This window comes from Talpa occidentalis, unplaced genomic scaffold (genome assembly GCF_014898055.3).
Source record: "Talpa occidentalis isolate TD23 unplaced genomic scaffold, MPIMG_talOcc4v2.1 talOcc4.10, whole genome shotgun sequence".
Lineage (NCBI taxonomy): Eukaryota > Metazoa > Chordata > Mammalia > Eulipotyphla > Talpidae > Talpa > Talpa occidentalis.
Genome location: NW_023600993.1, coordinates 86717394 through 86742571, shown reverse-complemented (window position 1 = coordinate 86742571; position 25178 = coordinate 86717394). Strand labels below are relative to the sequence as shown.

The 25178-nt window shown below is 39.7% G+C and overlaps 1 protein-coding gene across 1 annotated transcript; it reads right to left on the bottom strand.

The window, feature by feature from the left end:
• Positions 1 to 530: 530 nt before the first annotated feature.
• CDK5RAP1 (CDK5 regulatory subunit associated protein 1) lies at positions 531 to 25178 on the bottom strand. Its single transcript, XM_037496858.2, has 14 exons — positions 25085 to 25178; positions 22711 to 23041; positions 20753 to 20856; positions 20273 to 20307; positions 19156 to 19256; positions 17230 to 17440; positions 15906 to 16026; positions 11915 to 12145; positions 10784 to 10881; positions 9805 to 9860; positions 8632 to 8762; positions 7790 to 7939; positions 2545 to 2685; positions 531 to 808 (listed from the first exon to the last, which is right to left on the bottom strand). Exons 2-14 carry the CDS (start codon positions 23015 to 23017, stop codon positions 728 to 730), a joined length of 1767 nt encoding a protein of 588 aa, XP_037352755.1. The 5' UTR covers positions 23018 to 23041; positions 25085 to 25178; the 3' UTR covers positions 531 to 727.

The window sequence follows — 25178 nt, the reverse complement described above, 5'->3', positions numbered from 1 at the left end:
AACTACTCAAGGGCATACAACGCTTGTGTAATGGATTGGGGACTTGAGCCAAAGTCCTCTGACTCCAAATACTCTGTGACCAATTTTAGGATTTTTTTTTCACACCACAGAATGACATAATCTTGGTAGTGAATTGGGTCAGAAATGACGGCCAGAACCTGCTAGTAGGTAGACATGTTCCAACACTCCAAATGCTGTCAGACATGAAGGCAAGGAATGAACTGAAAACTAAAAAACAGGTCCATTGGAAAATCCTCTGATAAAATCTGAGAACAAGTGGGAGACAGGCAGCTGAGTCACTGTCATCAAACCAAAATGCTTCAAAGATCCAGACCAGATTTACCCAAGCAAATGGTTCCACCTTTCCCTCCTTCTGTCTTTAACTCCAAGGGTCCAGGGGAGAAAGCTGAGTTTGGCAGTATATGCAGCAGAAATCATACTGGGAAACGTTTAACACCGAGACTATAGGGGAAGCCCCAGAAATACTAACCAAAGCAAAGATAAAATAATGGTAGAAAGACAAAGACCGCTTTAGTGCAGATAAATTTAATGACTATTAAAGCTGTTCAGGTAGCAGCAAAGAGTTGCATTTTCCACTTGGCATAGCTTTGTTTCACTACTGGCACTTGTCTCCAAAGCTTCATGTCCCCTTTCATTAGGAACCGGTCATCTCTTACTTCCTGTTGGAAAGGACTGCCCATGTCAATTCTGAGACCATCCTCTCTGATCAGCAATATCCTAGAGAGTTCTTCAAAGTGGTCCTGCAGAGAGCATGTCCTTTTAGTGTCTGAGAGCTGGCGGAGGAGATCTGAAAGAAAACCAGTCAGAAGAAGGTAAGGTAACCAGGTACACTTCAGAGACTTAACATGCAGCCTGTAGAGGTGAGGCCAGCAATGGAATCTGCTGGAGATGAGCCAGCAGAGACTGCACGGTTCCTGTGTTCCCCAGCCCTACAGGAAGAGACGTCTACTGCTATGCTAATGTATATATAATCAAGAAGCCCAAAACAGGTCAGTCCCTAATAGCACTCCTCCCTTTTCACTTGGGAGATGGCTGCCCCCTCCCCTCCTCCCCAGTGCCAACTATAAGGGTCAGGTGTAAGCTGCCCATCACAGACCCTGCCCTCCTAACCCCAGAGATAACCTATGATCCATACTGGTTCCACAGCTCCCCTTCATTCTGATCCTTCCACTACTAATTACCTGTAGGGTTTATGTCACCCGAGAACAAAAAAAGTCCCAAATAACTCGGCATCACCATTCTCTCTTGAAACATGGAATTTTTCTATTGTACAAAAAAAAGAGTACCATACTCACCCTGTAACCCAGCCCACCTACTGTGTTCCTTTTTTCACGTTACCCTTGGCTACAGTAGAAAGTTGGGAGGTGTGGGAAAGCAAGTGAAAATCAAAGAAGCAGACACTGAGACAGAAAGAAAGAAAATAGGAGAACATCCAAAAATTTTTAAAGAATAAACACAGAAGTCTAGAATAAACACTGCTTCCCAGTGGAGTGGACTCAGTCCACTCAGGACATTCCTAAGTAATGCTTAAGTAAGACAATCCTTAGTTAACACCAGGCCAGAACAGAATGGCATCACAAAATCCCCCAACAGGAAAATTGATTGTATTCTTAATTTTTGTCTGGTGGACAGAACAGAAACTTTCTTGAGTGGGGGTAAAATTTCCAGGCCAACCCACTGAAGTTACATGCCAGGGGAATGACTCTCCCTCTGGCAAGTCACAGACCATGCTTCTGTGACTCAATTCAGTGGTGACAATAAAAGCAAGGACAGAAAGCAGAGAAGAGTATGAGGTGCTGAGGAATAAGAGGAGTGCATGACACTGATCAGCAATAGCAAAAAAAAAAGACCCTCCCCTCTCCATCTCTCACTTTGGCAGATGCTCCAGAGCTCAGTGCTGAAAAAGCAGTTTTGCTTCTGCCCCCCTCATCAGTGTGTGTCCTGCCAGTCTCTGGCCCTGAGACAAAGTGGACATGAGGCCCCAAAGGAAAGGAATGTGGCAGCTAGCAGATCTATGGTGGTGGGGAGGAGGAAGAGAGTAAAGGAGAGACCAGAGGCGGAATATCCCCAGTGAAGCGGGAAAGGAGAAAGGGGAAAATCCCACAGCCTTTGCTAGATCTGTTAGTCCAGGGAAGGGGCCCTGGAGGCTGGAGCAAAGATAAGTTAGGGTTGCCTGGAGCACCAGAGACCTCATGGGGCATGCTCATCTTTGACAGAGAAAACTATCAACCCACTCAAAATCACATACACTTTCCACTTTTGCTGCAGTAGAAAAGTACATGTGAGTATAGTCCAACCTCACCAAACACCCAAAAAGAGCTCTTCCAGATAGAAGAAAAACAAAGAGATATCACTTAGGAGATGTTGAAAATTAAATTTCAGGTGCCCTTCTACTGTCCAGGTTTCAAAAAGATTTTTATTCTACTAAAGAATTTTTCTAGGAAAAAAAATTTCATTTCTCCAAATTATCCAATCACACATCCATTTCCCAGTGCAAGTCAAAAACCTAAAAGGACAGCATACCTTCACCAGTACATAGTCCCCAGGCTGAGCTCTGACCCGGAGCCCAGAGTTAGTGACATCCTCCATCTCTACATCAGGGAAGATCACTTTGAGGTTTCCATCATTCCGGCCACACAGGTCAGTGGCAGAGCGTTTACTGACCTACAGAAAGAACAGAGAAGAGTTCATGAATCTCCAGTTATCAGTTCTTGCAGGGCAGGAATTATTTCCTCTCCATCTGGTTGGAAGAACAGGTAACAACCTGGGGTGGCAATGAGCATTCTGAAGTAGACAGTGGTTTTAGAACACTGACCCCTTACTCTGCAGAATCTGACAGGAGACAATAACCGAAGTCAGCAGAATTCTCAGATGCCCTGATTCTGTCCAAGTATTGCTTCTGGCTATGGGGAAACCTCCACACTCATTCACCTTAGAAATCAAGTCCAAGGAACCCAAAATACCCAGCCTCATAGTAATTACTTAGGAATGTTCTAGAGTTGTTTGGCCTGGGTTACTAGCAGTAATGAGTGAACAGTCTCAAAGGTAGCCTATCTATCACAACATGCGGAAGACCAGGAATCACAGAATGAAGAGAAACAGTGAGGACAGGTGGCAGGGAGAGGGAGAGGGAAAGAGAAAATACCTGAAGAACAGAGGAAAATTTTCCAAATTTGATAAAAACTATAAATCTACAAACTAAGATGCCTCAACAAATCCCAAAGAAAACTCAAAGAAGTAAACACAATGAAAGTCATGCCAACAGTCATCAAATTTCTGAAAACACTGATAAAGCAAAAAGTTTAAAAGGAAAAAAGTATTTTATGTTTAGAAGATACACAAGAATGATCACATTCTTGACAGATCGTGACAGATAGTTCTGTCAGAACTATCAGAAGACAACACAGTATCTTTAAAATATCAACTTAAGGGCCTCCCCGGTGGCGCAGTGGTTGAGCGCTGGGTTGCGAAGCTGCCCGCAGCTTCTGCGGCGCCAGTTCGATCCCCGGCTGCTCCCAGGCCACCGGAGGAGGGTCCCACATGGCGCACAGACCTCTCCTGCCACCCGCTGCTCCCCTCAGCAGTGTACTTCGGTCCTTCTGCCTGCTCTGCTCCCCGCTCTGGCTCTGGTGAATTCTCTCACCCTCCCGCGCTTCTGACTGTACCCAGTGCATGTATAAACAAACAAATAAACAAATAAATAAATAAAACATGCCTCTATAAATAAATAAATAAATAAATAAAAAATGAAATAAAATATCAACTTAAAATGTGAAGCCCAATGAAAAAAATATTTTTAAAAGATAGGTGAAAATTTTGGTCAAACAACCAAAAACTGAGAAGATTCATCACCAAAAGACTGGCATTACAAGAAATGGTAAAGAAAGACAGGAACTTGAATATACACGAGGAATAAAGAAGTGGTAAATAAGAGAGGGCACACAGAGAAGACCTTTTTCTCATTTTAAAAATGTTCATGGAGGGGCCCCTCCCCGGTGGCACAGCGGTTGAGCACTGGGTTGCGAAGCTGCCCGCAGCCTCTGCAGTGCCGGTTCGATACCCGGCTGCTCCCCGGCCACCAGGGGAGGGTCCCACATGGCGTGCAGACCCCTCCTGCCACCCGCTGCTCCCCTCAGCAGTGTACTTCGTCAGTCTGCCTGTTCTGCTCCCCGCTCTGGCTCTGGTGAATTCTCTTACCCTCCCATGCTTCCGACTGTACCCAGTGCTTGTATAAATAAATAAATATTTTTTTTAAAAAAATATTCGTGATGGGCCTCCCCAGTGGCGCAGTGGTTGAGTGCTGGGTTGCGAAGCTGCCTGCAGCCTCTGCAGCACCAGTTCAATCCCTGGCTGCTCCCTGGCCACCAGGCGAGGGTCCCACATGGCGCACAGACCTCTCCTGCCGCCCGCTGCTCCCCTCAGCAGTGTACTTCGGTCCTTCTGCCTGCTCTGCTCCCCGCTCTGGCTCTGGTGAATTCTCTCACCCTCCCGTGCTTCTGACTGTACCCAGTGCTTGCATAAATAAAATAAAATAAATCTTTAACCAAAAAAAAAAATGTTCATGGAAAAAAAAATTTCCTTGAGAAATAATGGACTATTCATCGCTTCTCAGCCTTTTGGCTAAGATCAAGTGTAGAAATAACTGACTATTCAAAAAAGAAAAATCAATGTATTTTGGAATGCAAAGTATAAATTTATGAGTACAACAGCACATAACGAAAAAGGATAGAAGTGTATTATTTTAAGGGTCTTAACATTAAAACATTCCAAGTGAGGCCATGTCTGGGAATCTGCCTTTAGAAAGTCAAGTACCAACTACGTCCAGTATTCTTCATTTACTAAAGACAGAGGAAGGAGGTTAGTCCTAAGCTACTATTGCTTCAGGGAAACAGCAATCAGGTAAGATTTAAAGAGCTGCTCCACCACCTCCCTACAAAACAATGACTAGTGACAAAAGTAGGAAGAGTGACTTTGTGGAGTCAAGAAGCCGATCAGACACCATCTTAATGAAATTTCAAAGTTAACAACACCAGCAGTGAGACAAATCAAAATGTATGTCACCTCACTAGACACAAATAGAAGAACACAACATCATTTCTCCAATGATCCTGCCTAAACATGCATAACTTGAATCTTAACATGAGGAAACCTAGCAAACTCAAAATGAGGAAGATTCTACAAAATTACTGGCCTACCATCATCCATGTCAAAATTATGAAAGGTGAAGAAAGGCTGAGGAACTATTCTAGACTGAGGGAACCCAGAGAGCTGAGACAGCTAATGCCTCATGTGATACTGAACTGAATCCCTTTCCTATAAAGGGCAATTCTGAGACAAGTGGAAAATGGGGCTTGGGGACCGGATGGTAAGAACTCACCAGGTTACTCTTCTGACTTTGGCGGCTGTGCCACAGCTGTGGAGGAGAACCATAACACTCAACAATTTAGGGGCAGCAGACAGCAACTTACTTTCAAATGATTCAAAGCAAGAGTGCTTTATACTGTACTAACCCTAACTTTCCCATAAGTTTGTGACTGTTTTACAATAAATTTTTAAAAAGAGAAACTGTGTTCAGGTTGAACAAACCAACTGTTAAAGAATAGTTATGAGACAACAGGGAAACTGGAATATATGCTGAGATATTTACTATATTTACTAACAAAAATATGACATCTTGTGCATATTTCAAAATAACCAGTGGGGGCAGTAGAGATAAAACAAGATTAGCCATAATTAACACTATACTGACAACTGCTGAAGCTGGTTATTGGACACAGGGGCTTTCATTATACAATTCTCTCTGTGTCTATGTATCCTTTAAATTCTCCAAATTTATAAAATAAAAAATAAATGGGTTGGGGGGTTACAGACTCTAGAACAGGATAGGCCCAGGTCAAATTCTGGCTCTGCCACATAAGCTGTATAATCTTGAAAGTTATTCTACTTCTCTAAGTCTCCATTTTTTCATCTACACAAAAGGGCTAATAACAGCACTACCTCCAAGGGCTGTGGTGGCCTCATGTGCTGCTAACCCTAAAAAAAAAAAAAATGCAGTTCCTGGAAGACTGAGTATGAATGAGCTATTACCATCTTCTCTTCCTCTCTAGTTATAGCAACCTGGGGCTTTAAACTGTCTGGGACCATAGAAAAGACTGTCTCTTCTAAGAGAAAACAAAAACTCAAATCGCTGGCTCTGAAAAACACATTTATTCATTAGCCCCAAGTGAATAATACCTTTTGTTAGATCAATAAGAACCTTGTTTTGGTTCATTTAATTACCACAAGCTCTGTGAGGCTGAAGAAGCTCTGAGTACTCATTCATTTATTCAAAAGACAAGCACACTATTCTGTGCCAGATCGTGCGTGAGGAGAGCTGAGAATACAATGAAACCCAATTTCTACTGGATAAAATAGAGATTGCTAATAAATGTGTACACAAACAGATCTCCAGAATCCCAGCTGATACCCTCAATTACAAAACATTGAGTGAGGCAAACACCTGGGGAGTATCACCAACTATCAGACAGACCACAGGAAGATCCCTAATCTAAGCTGAGTTGATTGGGTACCCTTCTGGAAATTTGAATTGGGGCTAAAAGACACAACATGGTTTATGAATAGCTGGACTATAATATATAAATCAGGAACTATAGGCTACTGTCCTTTGTCACACAGATAAAGAATCAGAAAAGGCTGGTCTAAGGAAGAGATAACTGCAACTGAGCCTCAAGGGCTTCCCAGGCGGGGTACAATCCCTTCCAGACACCTGGCTCTGTTACCACCTTTGAGCTACACAGGATACCCTCAAGTTTTGTATAAAAAGGAATTCTTTTGGCTTAGGCAGAACAGCTTGAACAAAGTGCTCAGTGTTACCAGCAGAGAGTCATAACAAGCACAAACACCAGGCAGTTGGTTGCTTTGATGCTACCATATCCTCAGGAATGGAGAAAACCTCTCAAACAAGGATATGAAGAAACCACAGAAAGGGCCCTGTCTCTCTTTCCCTTCCCCTCCACTAACTGTAGCAGGCTGCTTCACAAAAGGTCAGCTTCCCAAATTCACCCCAACCACAGCTGTTTAGTGCTCTAAATCATGGCAAGGTTACCAGGCTCAACCTCAGAAGCCTACAGGAACCCCAAACTTCTTGAAATATGGTACATTTCTAAGAAAGGCTGACTTTTTAAAAAGAGACAGAAACAGACAGTAAAACTGATTCCAAAATTACACACAGCACACTCTTACACAGAGAAAGAAGAGACGTGCTTTTCTCTAATCCTTCCACTAAGTACAAAAACATCCTTCTGGAATGAAGGGGAATCAAGACATTCTACAATAAAGAGAAAACAAAAACCTGCTGCCAGAGTAGCTAAAGGAAGTTCTCAAAACAGAAAGGAAACAAAGGAGGAACCTTGAAGCATCAAGAAGAAAACACATGATATTGATTATGTACAGAGGACATAGTAGTTTCCGCAAGGAAACTACAAGAAGCAGCACCTAAAACTATGATGTGAGTTCAGCAAGGTCACAGGATACAAGGTAAACATGCAAAATTCAATGAATTCTATAAATAGCAATGAATATCAGAAATAAAAAATACAATTATAATAACTCAAAATGAAAAATTAAGCACTGAAGTGTGAATCTAACAAAATATGTACAGAATCTATATGCTGAAATGACAAAACTTCTGATACAAGAAATCAAAGATCTAAACAAAGGGGAGACATACTGTGTTCTAACACACACACACACACACACACAGCCTCACCCCTTCCACCAGCACCAGCTGGGTACAACCCACAGAAGATCTGTTGACTTTTGTTGCTTCTTCCCGGAAGACAGTGATGAGTTCCTCCAAACGTCTTAATTTAACCTCTTCTGGGACATCGTCTTTCAATCTATGATAGGCTCGTGTTTTCTATTTAACAAAAAAAGAAATGGAGGTCACCATGGGCTTGTAGAATCCATTCTCCAGGTCTTCAAGCAGACACATTCATCTCACCAGCAAATTGCAGTTGTATGTACAAGAACCCAGGAAGGTTCTCTGGCTCTGGGAGCTTTCTAAGAGAAAAAGGTAACAACACAATAGAATCACATTTTAGGTGCTAAATTTAGCATATGAAAGTCATACACTCAAATTGTTCTTGAGATGCTCAGAGGATACAAATATAACTTTTATCCTTATAGTACATAAATTAATACCAAGCCATCATTCAGTTTCAAGACCAAGAGGCAAAGCAGCCTCAATGGCTTGACAAAGGACATATCCGTAGTCCAAAAGAGAAGCTCTGTAAGTTGAGAGATGATTCCGGTTTCCTTATAAAGAAAATGGTGTCCGTCCTTCTGCATTCAAATTCCAAACCAAAGCAAAATTTAAAATATTCTAATGAAAGGAATATTGGCACAAAAAAATATCTTTCATCAAATTGAGAACTGTAAAATAGTAAGCAGGTTAATTAGAAAAAATAAAGAAAAGAATGGTAAGATCCTTGTGGTGTCTGAAGGATGCCCTGAGCCACTCTTCTTACTTCCTCCTTGTCTACAATTGACTCCAAGCTGGTCAGGAATGATGTCAGCATACAAATATCTTCTCCCCTACTGAGGGCTCACCTGTCTCATGCTGTAGGCAAAGAGGAAACCCATGTTGTACTGAATTTCCCGAAGCAAAGACACCGTCTGGAGGTGGTCTTCCTCCATCTCACCACAAAAGCCAGCAATGAAATCACTGCTGAGACTCACACCTGCAGCATGGGACAAAGGACAAAGGACAGCATGTCACTGCTGCTTACCCTCAAAAAAGGCCTCTGGCACCTGGGTCACAGAGGGAGATCTAGCAGAGGGAGAGCTATTCAGACCATGTGCAAATGACACAAAACAGTCATTACAGAGTAAGAGGGGAGAGGCCTAATTATCTATAATGTTCTATGCCAGAGCCTGGCTTCTCAGTGTACCTTCCCTTCGATACTAGAAAAGATATTTTCCCTGAAAATGTTGGATTTAGGCACACAGTAGGAATCCACACTTTTACTGCTTTTACTGGTGAAAATCTCACAGTGCCTCATATATAGTTTTGAAATTAGTTTAACACAATATTCATTTAAGAGAGCAGTAGCAATAACTACCAATTACTGATATTTACTAAGTGCTAGACTTTACCATTTAATTTATTTATTTATCCCAACAATCCAATGAGGTTACTACTGTTAATTGCAATATAGAGATGAGGAAAGTGTAACCCAAAGAACCTGCACACTACTCTGACCCTTCAAAATGAAAGTATATGTGTGCACAATGCAAGTTACAATAATTAGAAACTTGGGGGTTGGGGAGGGGATACAGTCACTGTTAACAAAATCTAAAATAAAAGACCACAGAGTAATTTTATTAGTGGGAAGGGAAAAGAGAAAAAGGAGTATTAAAACAATAGAAAAGACATTATCTCTAGATAATGTCTAGAAATATTTTAAAGACATCAATCACCCCCCCTCATCAGACTTTATGTAGAACATAATTTTGCCAGCTTACAAGGAACAAGATCTCTCCCGTATGTTCAGAAACAGAGACTATAGGAAAGGAATCTCTTTAGCTTTGATACTACAAGCTGACCCGCTGAGTATTTCTAGCAAGACTAAGATATAGAAAGAGCACAAGGAGAGTAAATGAGAAATGAAGAGGATCAAAGGAAATATAAAAGTGCCACAAAGTACTGCAACAGTTATTGCCTCCACCTGACCAAGGAGACTCAGTAGTAATGTGCTCAGAAGAGGTAGTTCTAACATGTACCTGGAATAGACTCTCTGATATGATGAATTAAATCCAGGTAAGCTTCTCTAGAATATCTACAAAGAAAAAAAAATAAGAAAAGGGTTAGATGAACCAACTTTTAAAAAGAATGCTATAAAAACATATCGTTGTGAAGTACCATATGTAATCACTTTTCATCCATATAGAACAGTACAAAAATAGGTTAAATTTTCCAAATCCTATACTGTAGCCTAATGTAGAATCTATGAATTTTTAGCTCAGGTCCATGAAAATTTTTTTTTTTTTTTTTGAAGAGCTGAAAAATATTTCATTTCTGTACTCAGGATTAGATATTTTAAAACATTAGACCCAGTTTTTTAGGTAGCAAGGTCTTTACAACCAAAAGCCTCACACACCAAAAACATTGATATTCTATAGATCAACCTATCGCTACCCTTAAAATTGTTATAGAAGACAGCAGCATCAGCCTCACAGACAACTTGTGTGTGCTTTAAATATTGGTCAGTGTGTGCTCATAATTAACGCAAGGCTAGCAAAGATTTTTTTTTAAACCATTCTATGAGCACTTTGCAAGTCTATGAAATTTTAAATAGCCTTTTTTATTTAACCAATGAAGACAGATTAAACATTTAACAGGCTCTCTAAAACTCTGCCAATGTGAAAATGAAAAGCTTGCCATTTGTCACATTCTCCATTCAGATTTCTCTCTGCTCAATCTTATTCTATTACTCTCTGAGTGAACAAAGAGCTGTATTTAAAGACCTAAAAAACCTTAATGTTAAAAGCTAAAGGATTAAAATTTAAATAGTGTACCACACAGAGGTACTTCACACAAAACAAGAGTGAAAGAAGTTCCAACATCCATGGGTTTACTCACATAATAAATATTTATCGAGCAGCTACTATGTACCACACACTATGCTAGGTTCTTAGACACTGTTTGCTCCTCAAGAAAACATGAAAAGGAATGGGGTGCCCCTTCCCCAAGCAGTCTGACCCCCTCCGCATTGCCTCCAACACACGGCTGCTTCCACTCTGAGCTGGCAGGTGGATCTGTTTACAGATGTTGTCTCTCTCATGAATCAGCTGCAGAACCTGATTAAACAGAACACATCACAGGTCATCAAGGTCTCACCAAAGATGCTAAAAGAAGGAAAACCACCCCCTTTGTTTCTCTACCAATGTTAATTTTTAAGCATCTAAGAAACTGATTAAGCCAAACACATGAATTACCCAAAACATTTACTTCTGCTCAAGCCACATGCTATCTGTCCTAAACATTTTACCTGATGCTATCTCTGCTTTCAAAGACCAAAGAAAGCAAGAGGTCAGATTCAAGCGATGATGCTATTTAGGGGTAGTGCCGACACAGACAAGAAAAACAATAGCACTGGTTTCATCTAGCTTACAAACTAGTCACTTTAAAAGATACCATGAAGAAACTGAAACAAGGAGAAAATATTTGAAAAAATACATACTGACAAATGATTTCTATCAAGAATACATAAAGAAGTTTTATGACTCAATAGGAAGACAATCCAGAGGGGGGAAGATAAAGAGTGGGGCCAAAAAACACATTTCACTGAAACAAAAAAACCTTCCAAAAAAAGGTTTAGCATATAAGCTACATACTCCATGCCAGGCTCTTTGCTAAGTACCTTCCACACATTACATCTATTTCACAACAAGCCAAAGCAAAGGGTGACCATTAATCCCATTCCACAGATGAAGACGAAAAGGTCACACCTACTGGTGAAGCAATGGAACAGCTAGGATTTGAACTAAGTTCTGCCTGAATCTGAATCTGAGGCCAGAGTCTGAGGCTGTTTCTCACTGCGTCACATTGCCCCCTCCTTGCCCACCCCACACCACCTTGTAATAAACCTCTTTCTGTGCAACTTTCACATTCTCACAGGTGATGTTAACCTCTCATTAACATCAGTTCTATCTCTGCCACCACCTTAGTGGACTTCAACTCTTTCCAAAGGTCTGACAGATTCAGCAGGCAATGTGACAAGACAACACAGGATCCTCTGAGCAGCACTCAAGGTCTGCATCCTATTGGGCCCAGGCTTTGGCATGCTTAAGATAGGGCTATCAGTTTGGCACATTTAACTCCAATACTCACCTCATCGGGAAAATCCTTGGGATGGGGAGAGGTGAAACGGATCCTCATTTCAGGATCTACTCTGGAGACCTGGTCCAGAAGGTGAGCAAAACGAAGGCCCCCTTGTTTGGTTTTATAATTGGCAGAGAAGCCACGGCTAAGATTGGTGGACACTACATTGCTGAACTGGACCTCTGAATCATCCCGAAAACTGTTAACATTCTGACCAAGGAGTGTTACTTCTTTCAGTCCCTGAAAAAAAAAATATATTGGAAAAATTTAAGGGCTTCTTTGGTAGTGTCATGCCAAATCACTAATTAAAATTTAGCAGAATCTACCAACTGCCATCCATAAATGTATCTATTTTTAACCCAACAATTTCATTCTTGGGCATTGTGTCTAAAGAACTAAACTTCAAAACAAAACCTTACATAAAAATTAATCTTCAAAGCCTTTTGTGCAATAGCAAAAAACTGGATTCAAACTCAATGTTTAATAATAATGATGATTAACCTATGATAAATCAATTTATGACGCCATTCTATCAGTTAAATGTTATAGTCATCACTTATGACATATCCTTGCCAAAAGTATTTAACCTAAATCAAATCAAGCTTTTATCTCTAACTTCCAATTTACCAAAACAGGGAATTAAGTTAAATGGCAATATGAGGGAGCAGACAAATCCATATTGTCTGGTCTCCTCAAAAAATTAATGTATCATTTAAAGCAAGCAACAAAAAAGAGAAAGTGCTATTTTAGATTAAGAGAGATTGAAGAAGCATACCCATCAAATGAAACTACATAATACTTGATTAGATTTTTGTTTCATCCAATAAACAGCAATAAGATATTTTAGGACAATTAACAAATTTTAAATATAAGTGCATATTATATAGTATCAGTTAATACTGAAATGTCCTACATGTGACATGAAGGGGGAAATTCTTATACTGAGAAGATTCATCCTTAAGTGTCTAGGGTTAAGTGGCCTAACGTCCACTAACTTCCAAAATGTTTCAGAAAAAACATACTTCTACATCTATAGAGAAAGGAGGTAAAGCAAATATGACAGAATGTTAATGTTTTGGTACTAATATTTCAACATGTCTGTTTGAGTACTTGCATTATAATATTTCAGAAAGAATGATTTCTATAAACAATTTTTTATATCTGTTTTGACAGAATTTCAAACTTAGAAATAAACTGCAAGAACAATACAAAGAACGCCCACATATTTTTTGCCCAGGTTCACTGATTGTTAACATCAGGCTCCATATGTTAATCATTCACATTCTCAGAACATCCTCTCTCTCTCCACACACACACATGCACGGATACATTTTTCTGAGCCTTCTGAGAATAATTTGCAAATATTGTGTTTACCCCAAAATATTTCAATATACATTTCTTAAAAATAAGAATATTCTCCTATATAAACAGAAAATAAATATCAAAATCAGAAATAGTGATAAAATACTATTACCCAATCCACATTCCATAAGTCAAATTTTTACCAAATGTCCAAATAATGTCCTTTGACCTTTATTACATCTTTATTCAGTAACAGCATATTTAGAAATTTATCTTATGGATCTAACCATCAACACAGACAACAATTAATATATATACTTCTATACAGCACTGTGTTAACAGGGGAATAAATTGAAAGCAGTTTGAAAGCTGTGTCCTATTAATAAATTACAGTTCATCCATACCATGGAAGGCCACCTGACCCCAAATAAAGCTAATGGCTGTGAATGACATGGGAAAATGCTCATACTATTACAGACAGGCCACAAAATTGCTTCGATAATGAGATCATAACTACATAAAAATGCTTTTTCTAATAAAATATTTTTTCCCTAATCAGAACGCCACTCCAGGACCTTGCAATGCATTTCTCTAGTCATCACTCCAGTCTCCTTAAAGACAGTATGACATAATATCAATTTAAAAAACAGAATATACTAAATGTAATGTGGATCATGGTTTAGATCTAGAAAAGGAAAAAAGACATTAACGGGGAAACTGGCAGAATCAGAATAAACCTCCGATTAATTAATAATGGCATATTAATGTTAATCTTTTAGTTTTGAAAAATGTACCAAAGTAATATATTAATCTTTGTAATTTTCTGTAAATTTCAGTTATTACAAAACAAAAAGTTTATTTTAAAAAAAAAGGATATTGGGCCTCCCCGGAGGTGCAGCGGTTGAGCGCTGGGTTGCAAAGCTGCCCACAGCCTCTGCAGTGCCGGTTCGATCCCCGGCTGCTCCCCGGCCACCAGAGGAGGGTCCCACATGGCACGCAGACCCCTCCTGCCGCATGCTGCTCCCCTCAGCAGTGTACTTCGGTCCTTCTGCCTGCTCTGCTCCCCGCTCTGGCTCTGGTGAATTCTCTCACCCTCCCACGCTTCTGACTGTACCCAGTGCTTGTATGTATAAATAAATAAATAAATCTTAAAAATAAATAAATAAATAAATAATTTTGGGGAGGATATAAAACGAATTAAAATACACACACACACATACGTGAAGATGACAAAATCACCAAATGCAAAATGAGTTATGGGCAAATGGAAAATGTCAGTGTGGGTGGACTAAAATAAGATGAGATTGAGCAAATTTTTGTTGATTTTCTTAGAAGAATTAAGTATATTGAAAATAGCCTTATTTTTGAGAAATGCATAGTTTCTAAATGTAAAATGTGATATTGTACTTTGATAAACTGTATCAACAACAACAAAGCAAATATGATAAAATGTAACACTATAATATTCTCTATTTTATGTATTTTTTTGATATATTGAAAGAGAATTAAAAAGCTTTAAAGAAGGCTGCTTACTTAGATAATTTCCAATCAATAACAATTGTTTGAATAAGCAAACAATTTATTAAAGGGACAATATACCATTCTCTTTGCAACTATCATATAAAAATCTAAAGGAGAGAAAAAAATCTCAAGTCACCCTAGAAGCAAAATAAATGACTATCAGATACTTTAGAACATTATGCAGAATCTTACTTTTTACAAGTCAATGGCTTTGAATTCACTGAATTCATTTTTATGCTGTTTATTCACTTCCTCCCTTTATATGCAAATACCATAGAAGTGTTTGGGAATTTCTGCCATCACTTCAGTCTATTTAAACATAATGTCTCTATCCATAAGGCATGAGTTCTGGTTCTATGGGGAACATAAAGGGGAGAAGAAAGAGGCAGTTTTAGACCAGGTTGGGAACACCTCATAGTGCCTGGGAGCAGCTAGGGAATAAATCAGGGAACTGCCAGAGCATTATAACAAAGGCAAACTACTCACTCAGCATTGAAGCAGGACTAGCCTGCCATGGTTTCAGAGACAAGCAAGTAAGGAAACAGTGTCTAGTGGGAAATAAGCTCCATATTATTAACTACTGTCCTCTTCCCCAGGGCTGGTAGAGTCAGGTTTAAGGTTAGGGAGAGACCTCCTCAGGGACTGAGGAACCAGCTCCCAACAGCGGAAAGTAGATGTCTCCCCTCAGGCTTCTGATCTGATTCACTACCCTTAAGTATTTCTCTGTCTCTCAGTTTCCCTAGAACAGACAGGCTAATACACCATTCTCTGCAAACTTATGTGCCAGGTACATTAAAAACTTTTAAACTACCACAAATAACCCAGAAAAGGAAAGTTATTATTTTATTCTCTTTATATAAATGAGAAAACTATGTTTTGAAGGAGATAACTAAATAACCAGTGCCAGGGCACCGAGCCAGAGAATGGTGGAGCCAGAATTCACACAATCATCAGGTTCTAATCCCATGCTCTTTCTAGTCCACTCCGCTGTGTCCTAAGCACTCTTCACAGTGGATCTGCCCATCATGTGTCATCAAAACAAAGATGTACACTCAGATGTTTCCACGTATGGCTCTAATCTTGTACAGCACAAAGATAGCACAGGCTGCAAAACTGAAAAAGTTGGTCTCATCCTCCCACAAACACGTACAGGAAGAAAACATGGAGAACTTTTTACCTGCTCAGAAAGCTTTCTCACTTCCTCCAGAATAGAGGCAATAGGCCGACTCCTCTCCCAGCCACGTGTGAAAGGAACAATGCAGTAGCTGCACATGTTGTTACAGCCTCTCATGATAGACCTGGAGAAGAAAATGCCAGAACTTAGTAACAGGAGCAGGATGCATTGGTCTAACCTGAGGAGTGGGGCACGACTCCCTTGACATTATCCTTTGTCCCTGAATCTTCATGGCAGTATGCTTACATTGGACTAAGAAGCACTAAACAGACATTTTTATCTCTGAAAACTAGTATCTAATTACAGGATATCAGACAAGCTGCATTCCTAATCCAATTGCTCTTTCATTTGCATCTTATAGATGAAAGCCTTGATTTATCTTAAGGAAATAATAACAGATAAAGTTATCAAAGTTCTACACTGAATTATTAAATAACTGTTAGCTATTAAGTTCATTAAGCAATACAACAATAGAGTACTGGACAGTTATTAAAATGCAGGTTTGCAAGATTTTTCTGTAAAAAGTCATACAGTAAATATTTTAGGCTTTGCAGATCATATAGTCTCTGTCACATTACTTAATTCTGCTATTATAGTTATGAAAGCAACCATAGATAATATGTAAACAAATGGTTATTGCTATAGTTCAGTAACCCATATTTACCAAAAAAAGGTTATAAGCCCCATCTGCCAATCTTTATTATTGAAAATTTTAACAACATCAGATATGTTCACCAGTATAAGTAAAAACAGGTTATTAAGCCAATTATATACTAAGAGCCAATTTTTATAAATAAACATACATATAAACCATTTACACATAAATGTAAAGGAAAGGACAGGAACGATAACAGAGTTTATTATTAGGAGGTAGAAGTACAGGTAACTTACTTTCTTCTTTATGTTTGTCTACCTTTTCTACTTATTCGTCAACAACATAAACTATTTTGTCACCAGGTTTTTACCTTTTATTTTTTTAACTTAAAAGATCAGGAGAGTGAAAAAAAAAAAAAAGGATCAGAAAAGCCCAAGACATTTTCCTAAGTGAAAAAATGAGAGTATAGAAGGAAGGGTAGGCTATGAATGCATATGCAAAGAACACTTCTGAAAGGATGATAAAGGAAACTACAAATGTGGCTCCCTCTGAAAAGTAGCCTAGGAGACTGGGATGACAACTATGAAGGAGTCTCACTATATCATTTTTTTTTTTTGTCTTTTGGATTCTGTACTATGTGCATTGTGGTAATTTTTTTTAATACAATAAAATTTATCATGTTTAAAATAAAAATGAGAAAGTTTACTCTCCGTCTCTTGGGCAGTGACTCACACGAAGGCAGAAGTAGCACTGGTGCTTGTCTGGACTGGCATGATATCGGCATAGGTCTCATCCAGAGAGAGTAGCACATTGGCAGCTTGGTGGCCTGACTCAGCAACAGCCAGCAGCCGAGGAAGGTCCCGATAGGCATCTGGACCAGCCAAAATATCCACCATTTTCTCCCTGTTGAGTATCTCCTCCTTCAGCCTCTCAGCCATGCAGCCTGGGAGGGAAAAGAAATAAGCACCTGCTCCCAAATCCAACTGGTCTCATTGCTTCTTCTCCATACACATTATCTCTAGCTGTATCAGAGACCACAGAAACTTCTCTGAGCTTGACATCATCCCTCAACTTTGCTAACACCTCCAAAACACTGAAACCTCATCTTCCATAGGTTTCCATACCCTGGGAAAAAGGGCTCTAGAGAAATTCAATAAATTGCCCCCAAAAAATTAAACCACCATCCAAAAATCTTTCTAGATATAACCCATCTATTTTATCAATGGAAAATTTATTCAGGAACTTGCATTGTCTGCCTTTTCCCTTCTTCTTTCCCATAATACTTGCTAAAACCTATTAAAAATGCGTTAATCATCTATATTCTTATCTTTTATATCCTAAAAAACATTGTTCTTATTAGTAAGACCATACAATGTAAAAATTCACCTTATTGTAAACACCCTTTGAAGACATTTTACTTTAAAAACCATTGTTGGTTGCACAACCATGTCATCATTCACGACAGCCAAAGGGTGTGCACCAAAAGATGTGGTATTCATACATACAACGGAATATTATTTAACCCTAAGAATGAAAGAAACTCTGACACAGCTACAATACAGCTGAATCTTGAAGACATTATTCTAAGTAAAATAAACCACTCATAAAAGGAGAAATACAGCATGAGTCCACCCACATGATGTACCTTGAGCAGTCAAATTCATAAAGACAAACTAGAATCGGTGGTTGTCAGGGGTTAAGGAGAGGAGGGAATGAGGACTAACTTTAATGGGTATAAAGTTTCATTTTAGAAAGATCAGGAAATTTTAGAAATGTATGTGGTGATTGCTGTACAACAATGTGAATATATTTAATGTCACTGAATTACACTGAAAAGATTAAAATGGTAAATTTCCTGTAGCATATACCTTACCACAATTGAAGAAAATTTATTATGGGGATTTCTGAAATGGCTAACATATATATGCAGGGGCTTCAGGGAATTTAAATGGAATAAGACATTTCTGCTAATCCTTCCATCTTCCTGTATCACTTCGTACATCACCCTGTATTACAGATACAACCAATGCTCTTGACCCATCATCTAGAGGAGCTAATTTAACTATTTAACTTAACTATTCCACAACAGAGTTTGATTTAAGGTTAAATACATTAAACTCTAGGACCAAAAGAGTGGCAAATATTTTTGAAATATGCTTCCCAGCTATCTAAATCAGAGTTATCCAGCTAAAGTTTCTAAAATGACAGAAATGTTTTTTCTCATGCATGCACTGTCCAAACTGGTAGCCACTGTCAAGCATGGCTACTAAGCAGTTAATATGTGACTAGTGGCAACCATACGCTCCATGCAGACGTACAACTTTTCTTGGGCATGCTTCAGGAGTCAAGACAAAGAGCTTACACTGTGAATCATGCCGACCTTTAGATTCTAAACTCTCTCCTATGCCATAGCTGTGTCACCATGAGCCACATTAGACTATAGGATGGACAGACCTATTTCTGATACCCATTATTTCCAATCACTACAAAAAGCCCTTTTATGAGATTAATGTCATTTAATCCTACTACCTCTGACATACAAGATACATGTGAGTGTATAAGATTCACAATGTGAATCAGCCTCTAAGAGAACCCAGAGCATTGAAGACTACCTGGAACGCAAATCTCAAAACACAAAACCTGCAAATTACCGGATACCTAGAATCCCAATCTTCAGAGGTACACGGGAACGGAGCCTCTTCGTCTTCAGGGCTTTAAGCTGATGTAAACGATTCCAGATGGTCTGTTCAGCCTTCTCCCTAAAGAGAACAAAAGAGGTACAACTGAGCCTGAAAATAAACTAGTCATACAGAGCAATCTGAGAGAAGGTTAAATGGGGAAAAAATGAAATAACCTTCAACCCTTTAGGTTACAAGAAGGTAGGCAGGGAATCACTTCTTGTAAATCACCATTCCACAAGTGAAGCCTTCCCTGCACACCTCCAAATCCTAATGTCTTAAAGCCAAACTCAAAAACAAGCTACTTCACAAAGCCCTCCCAAGTCTCCTCTGCTAGAGAGTTTATCTTCCCTTTAACTGCTTTATCACAGTAACTACTTTTCCTGTATTTAGCAATTTCTCCTTTTTGTTGTTTGATTTTTTTACCTAGAGTTTTCTGCCAGATGTTATAGCTATTTGTGTATCAAATCTTAGCTCCCATATCAGACTAAGCTCCTTAAAGCCAAGTTCCCTAAAAGGACTCATTTCTGAATCACCCAAAGCACTTAGTTCAGTATTGTGTAGCAGAGACTCTCAGAAAACAAACAAAAAAAAAACACCCTGGATTAATTAATTGATAGTATAGCTAGCTAAGGAAACATTAACACTAACACACTTTGTACACAGAAACAAAAAAGAAAGAGGATATGTTCACCTCTGATGTGTGCCACCCACATCTGTTCAGAAGAACTCTGTCCCCTCTGCCAATGATTGCATCCTAGCCCAAAGATCTACACCATAAATATGTGGCATTAGTTACAAGAAAAACCTTAGGAAAAGCTGGACAACTCAGCAACATACTCTGTTTCCTTCTCTATAAAATGGGTTTTATAACAGCACCTACTTCAGAGAATTGTTGAAAGAATTAGTTATACATGTATAGTGCTTAGCACAGACCTGACACAGAGTATATGCTCAGCATGTCAGTCAGTTCTATCATTACTATCGCCACTGCTGATCCACTGGCTCATCTCCACAGGTAAGCCAGCCTGGTACAGTTAGCACTAGCATTATTATATAAGATATATTCATTCCCAAGGTAAAGAACAAATTCCCACCTGATAGAACATGTGACAAGGAGGATCACATCAGCCTGAGTGGAAAGCAAAGAAAAAAAGGAAAATTATGATCGTTGAAATTAACCTCATAAAATTACTGCCCAGGAACCTTTCATGATAATGATGGTAAAATACATATAACATAAAATTTACCATTTTAGCCACTTTTAAAAGCATAGTTCAGTAGCATCAGATAATTCTCAACCACCGCCACCATCAACATCCAGAACATCCCCAATTAAATCTTCCCCAATAAAAACTCTGTACCCATTAAAAACTCCCAATTCTCTTTCTCCTCACAGCCCAATTTTAACTTAGCTCCTTGCCTGAAGGTACATACCACCATAAAAGTTTAAAAATAACTGGAACAAAAGTATACCTTGGTCCCAAAATAACTCACACTTAGCAACTGGCACCCTGTTCTGAAACTGCATGAGAAGTAGCACAAACGCAGCAAGAGGAAGCAGGAAATGTGTGTACCTCTTTGAGGTCACTGGTTCGCAGGTAGCCATTCTTCTGCAAGATGGACCAGGCTATCTCTGTGTCATTCACATTCATCTGGCAGCCATAGGTCTCAAGGTAGACTGCAATGAGAAGGAAATCCTATGACAGGGACACAGAGACCCGATGTCTTAAAAGGTCTCCTCTCAAAAGTCCCAAAAATTTCTGAAGCAACTGGTTATCCAGTAAGTTCATGATGTACCCCTAAATCAATGACAATCTTTCACAACAAAATAATATATCATATATACACAGACCAATTATAAGCCATGTCATTAAAATATGGGGACACCATATACCTGAGAATCAAGGGAATGTGGTTTTTAAAACAATTAGAAAAGGAAGGACTACCTTAATAGTGTTGATTATCAACCTGGAAGAAAAACAAATTTAATCCACACATTAACTCCATCTTCTCAAAATGAGGTTCTCCAGCCTCTGATAATAGCAGTAGTGGCCATACAGTATATAAAACCACAAATTAAAAATGTAGCATCCTGGGCCTCCCCTGGTGTCGCAGGTGGTTGAGTGCCGCGCTGTGAAGCTGTCCACAGCCTCTGCAGCACCATTTCGATCCCGGTCGGCGGGCAAGGGTCCAACATGGCGCAGCAGACCTCTCCTGTCTCACCCACTGCTCCCCTCAGCAGTGTAGTTCCTCAGTCTGCCTGTTCTGTTCCCCGCTCTGTCTCTGGTGAATCCTCTCACCCTCCCACGCATCTGGCCACTACCCCAGTTCTTGTATAAATGAATAAATAAATCTTTAAAAAAAAACAAATGTAGCATCCTCCAACAGAAACATCAAACATCTTACATGAAATAAAACATAGCTACATTATGATGTAAAATACTTTGCACAAACCCTGAAGCACATGAATTTCACACTCTGACAAGCCCCTTCAAGCTATATTCCTAGATCAACCCTCACCCACCGATACACTTTAATCCACAGACTCAAATTCCAATTTGCATTAGAAGTAGAATGACAAAGAACCATATGAAAACCAATAGAAAATAGCAGTAATTTTTTTAAAAGAAGAAAACATCAGTTTTCTTGAAATTTTTCTTGGTGCATATCTCTTGCCTTAATACAGAAAACCTCAATACTGATGTGAGAGAGGAATTGATGAGTACACAAATAATGAAGGACCACAAAATACCTGGCAGAAGTCATAAGATACACATATGCCTAGATTTACTATTTTAACTCTTAGAGATTTAGTCTGCAAAAATATTTAGTAAAGCAGTATTATATCTACATCTATACATGTACATGCATATAGTATATACACATGTATATACACACATATGCAGACACCTATCATTTTTTATGATATAAAAAAATGTTTGAAATAAACTAATGTCCAACTATAGGAGGCAGGCTGAAAAACATCAGGGTACAACAAAATGTGATATTTTACACTAATTTTTCAATTTTTAATTATGAAGACTACAGTATTTGGAAAAATGCCCAATAAAAATAACAACTTACAAATAAGCTGTACCATATGACTGCAACCAAATCTTTAAGAACGATGATGGGAAACATGTTTTTAAAGCAGGACAAAAGAGGAAATGTTTAGTTGTCCTTTATGTTTCTTCAAATTTTTAAGGCATTTTAAACTAATTGCATAATGTTTCTATCTCTACCTAAGCATAAAGTGTGAATTACTACAGTACCAACTGTGAAATCTGCCTTATGACTTAAGACAATTCAGAACAGAAAGTACTAGATTTCCAAAGGTAACCAAAGAAAGGACACCACACACTACTATCCCCCAGTATTACCATGAGTTTCTTTATATTAATGTTACTTGGTGAAGTAGCCTTCCCATACCGTTAACCCCCCAAAGTCGGGTCTACAATAAAAGAAGCTAAATAATCAGCCCATTATGCCAGAAAGAAGTAGAAAACCTAGAGAGACAAAAAGTAAAACCAACCTTTTCTCTGCCTTCCTAAAAGTTCATCCACAGTGAGATAAGGAGGTGGGTCCTCCACATCTGGAGAAGACACCTTCTCTTGAGGAGCTGAAGAACTTAAAAAATGCTGAAAAGATGGTCCAGTGGCCAGCCTGGAACTGAAATCCTTCTGAACTCCATCCTCCTGCTGCTTCTCCGGACTGCGATATGTAGGGCTAGAATGACTGCTATTTGTCCGGAAAGTCCTAAGCAGCAACCACGACACAGAAGCTAAGGGGCCCCACCTCAGAGACCTCTGCACTGGGACGACACACTGTAAGGGATGCATGGTGCTAAATAAACAGTCCGATATCTGGAGAGGGGGGAAAAGGAGAGACATCATCAACACTGATTGAACATTACATACAGGGGACTCCCCTCCATACTTCAAGCATATAGGCACTTTAATGCACTTCGCAAATGTTATATTTTTTATAAATCGAAGGTTTGTGGCAATCTTGCATTGAGTAAGGCTATCAGTTCCATTTTTCCAACAGCATGTCCTCACTTCATGTCTGTGTTATCCTTGTGATAATTCTTGCAATATTTCACACTTTTTAACTATTATTGTATCTATTATGGCGATCTGTGGTGTTACTATTAAATTGGGGGCATCAGGAACTACGCCCCTGTAAGCCAGCAAAGTTAATGGGTATTGTGTTCTGACAGCTCTTCAGGTCTCCCTATTCTAAGACACATTAACATTAGGCCACTGAATAACCTTACAATGGCCTCTAAGTTTAAGTAAAAGGAAGTGATAAAAATTTAATGAATTTATGCATGAGTAAAGAAAGTGGTTTCTAGAGATTGAATGTACTCCTGGTTGAAGGTGCTATAAACGTTGCTGAAATGACAACAAAGAATTAAGAATATGACATAAACTCAGTTGATAAAAATAGCAGCAGATATTGAGAGGATTGACTCCAATTTTGAAAGAAGTTCTACTGTGGGTAAAATGCTACCCAACAACACAGGATACAGTGAAATCTTTCATCAAAGGAAGAGTCAACTGATACAACAAAAGTCACTGTTGTTTTAGTGCCACTGCCATCCCAGCCTTCAATATCCACCACCATGGTCAGTTAGTGGCCATCACAAAACACAAAGAGGCAAGATCCTCCAACAGCAAAAAGATTATGATTCACTAAAGGCCCAGGTGATGGTTAATATTTTTTAGCAAGTGATTCTTAATTAAGGTATGTATTGCTTTTCCTTAGACATAATGCTATTGCACACTTAATAGACTGCAGTATAGTAAAAACTTAACTCTCACATGCACTGGCAAACTAAAGAAGAATTGTGACTCACTTTATTGCGATATACACTTTATTGAAGTGGCCCACAAGCAAACCGCAATATCCCCAAGATATGGCTGTGTTAATACATTTAAAGACACTATTAAAAACCCAACTTAGGGGTCTTGCTGGTGGCGCTAGTGGTTAAGCGCTGCACTACGAAGCAACCCGCAGCCTCTGCACCACGAGTTCCATCCTGGCCGGCCAGGGAGAAACCCACAAGGCGCAGCAGACCTCTCCTGAGTCTCCCGCTGCTCCCCTCAGTACTGTATTTTAGTCAGTCTGCCTGTTCTGCTCCCCAATCTGTCTCTGGTGAGTCCTCTCACCACCACCACCACCCCCGCATCTCTGGCTTGTACCCCAGCTCTTGTATGCATAAATCAATCTTTAAAAAAAAACAAAACCCAACTTAGCATACTGAAGATAGTGCGTCTTCAGCAACTGCACATTTGCAATCCACACTCTCTTTCATGGCGGGTATAGAGCATTGTGTTAAGAGTATGGACCCTGGAGCAGAGTCTGATGGTGCTGCTGCCTGGCCAGCTAACGTAGGACACCTGGGAGTTTCCACTTCTTTATGTGTGAAATGGAGTTATCTCTGTGTCTGTTGTATCAAATTGGACAAAAACGAAAAAAATACTTGCATACACAATGGAGGGTGTCACTGTAGGGGGCTCAGAAATTTATCGTGGGTAATAACGATGGCGACAACCTCATCTCAACAAAAATAAGCATAACCAAGAAAACATCCCAAACATTTTGCTGGGTGGCCCACAATGTGTCAGGCGTGGTGCTAAACTTCCCCCTACATTAGCAGATCTAATCTTCACAGCCACCCTATGAGGCGGGTTCTACTATCACTCCCAGTTCAAAGGTAAAGAAGCTAAGGCAAGCGGGGAAGAGGGTGACTTGAGCCAAATCCACAGCGGAGTAGGCAGGGGACGGGGGAAAAATCTGGACAGGGCCCGCGCCGGAACCACCGAGCCGAACCCATCGTCCCTCGAAGACCGCGCGGGTTCAGGCTCCGCCGCCCCCCATGCTCTGGAGAGTGTGCGGCTCACCTGCGCCCCGCGCCACTCAGCGGCCGCCGCCCGCGGGCCCAGCACTGGCGGCACAACTTGCCCTCAGCTGGCGCAGACCCCTCAGCGAGCCCGC

Excerpts from the sequence above, each read along its gene's own strand:
- CDK5RAP1 (XM_037496858.2), bottom strand. The coding sequence starts at position 23,017 with ATGCATCCCTTACAGTGTGTCGTCCCAGTGCAGAGGTCTCTGAGGTGG. Across the intron at positions 19,257-20,272 it reads CTTGTCACATGTTCTATCAG|GGAGAAGGCTGAACAGACCA; the intron begins GTGGGAATTTGT and ends TGTTCTCTTTAG. Across the intron at positions 809-2,544 it reads GGGACTATGTACTGGTGAAG|ATCTCCTCCGCCAGCTCTCA; the intron begins GTATGCTGTCCT and ends GTTTTCTTTCAG.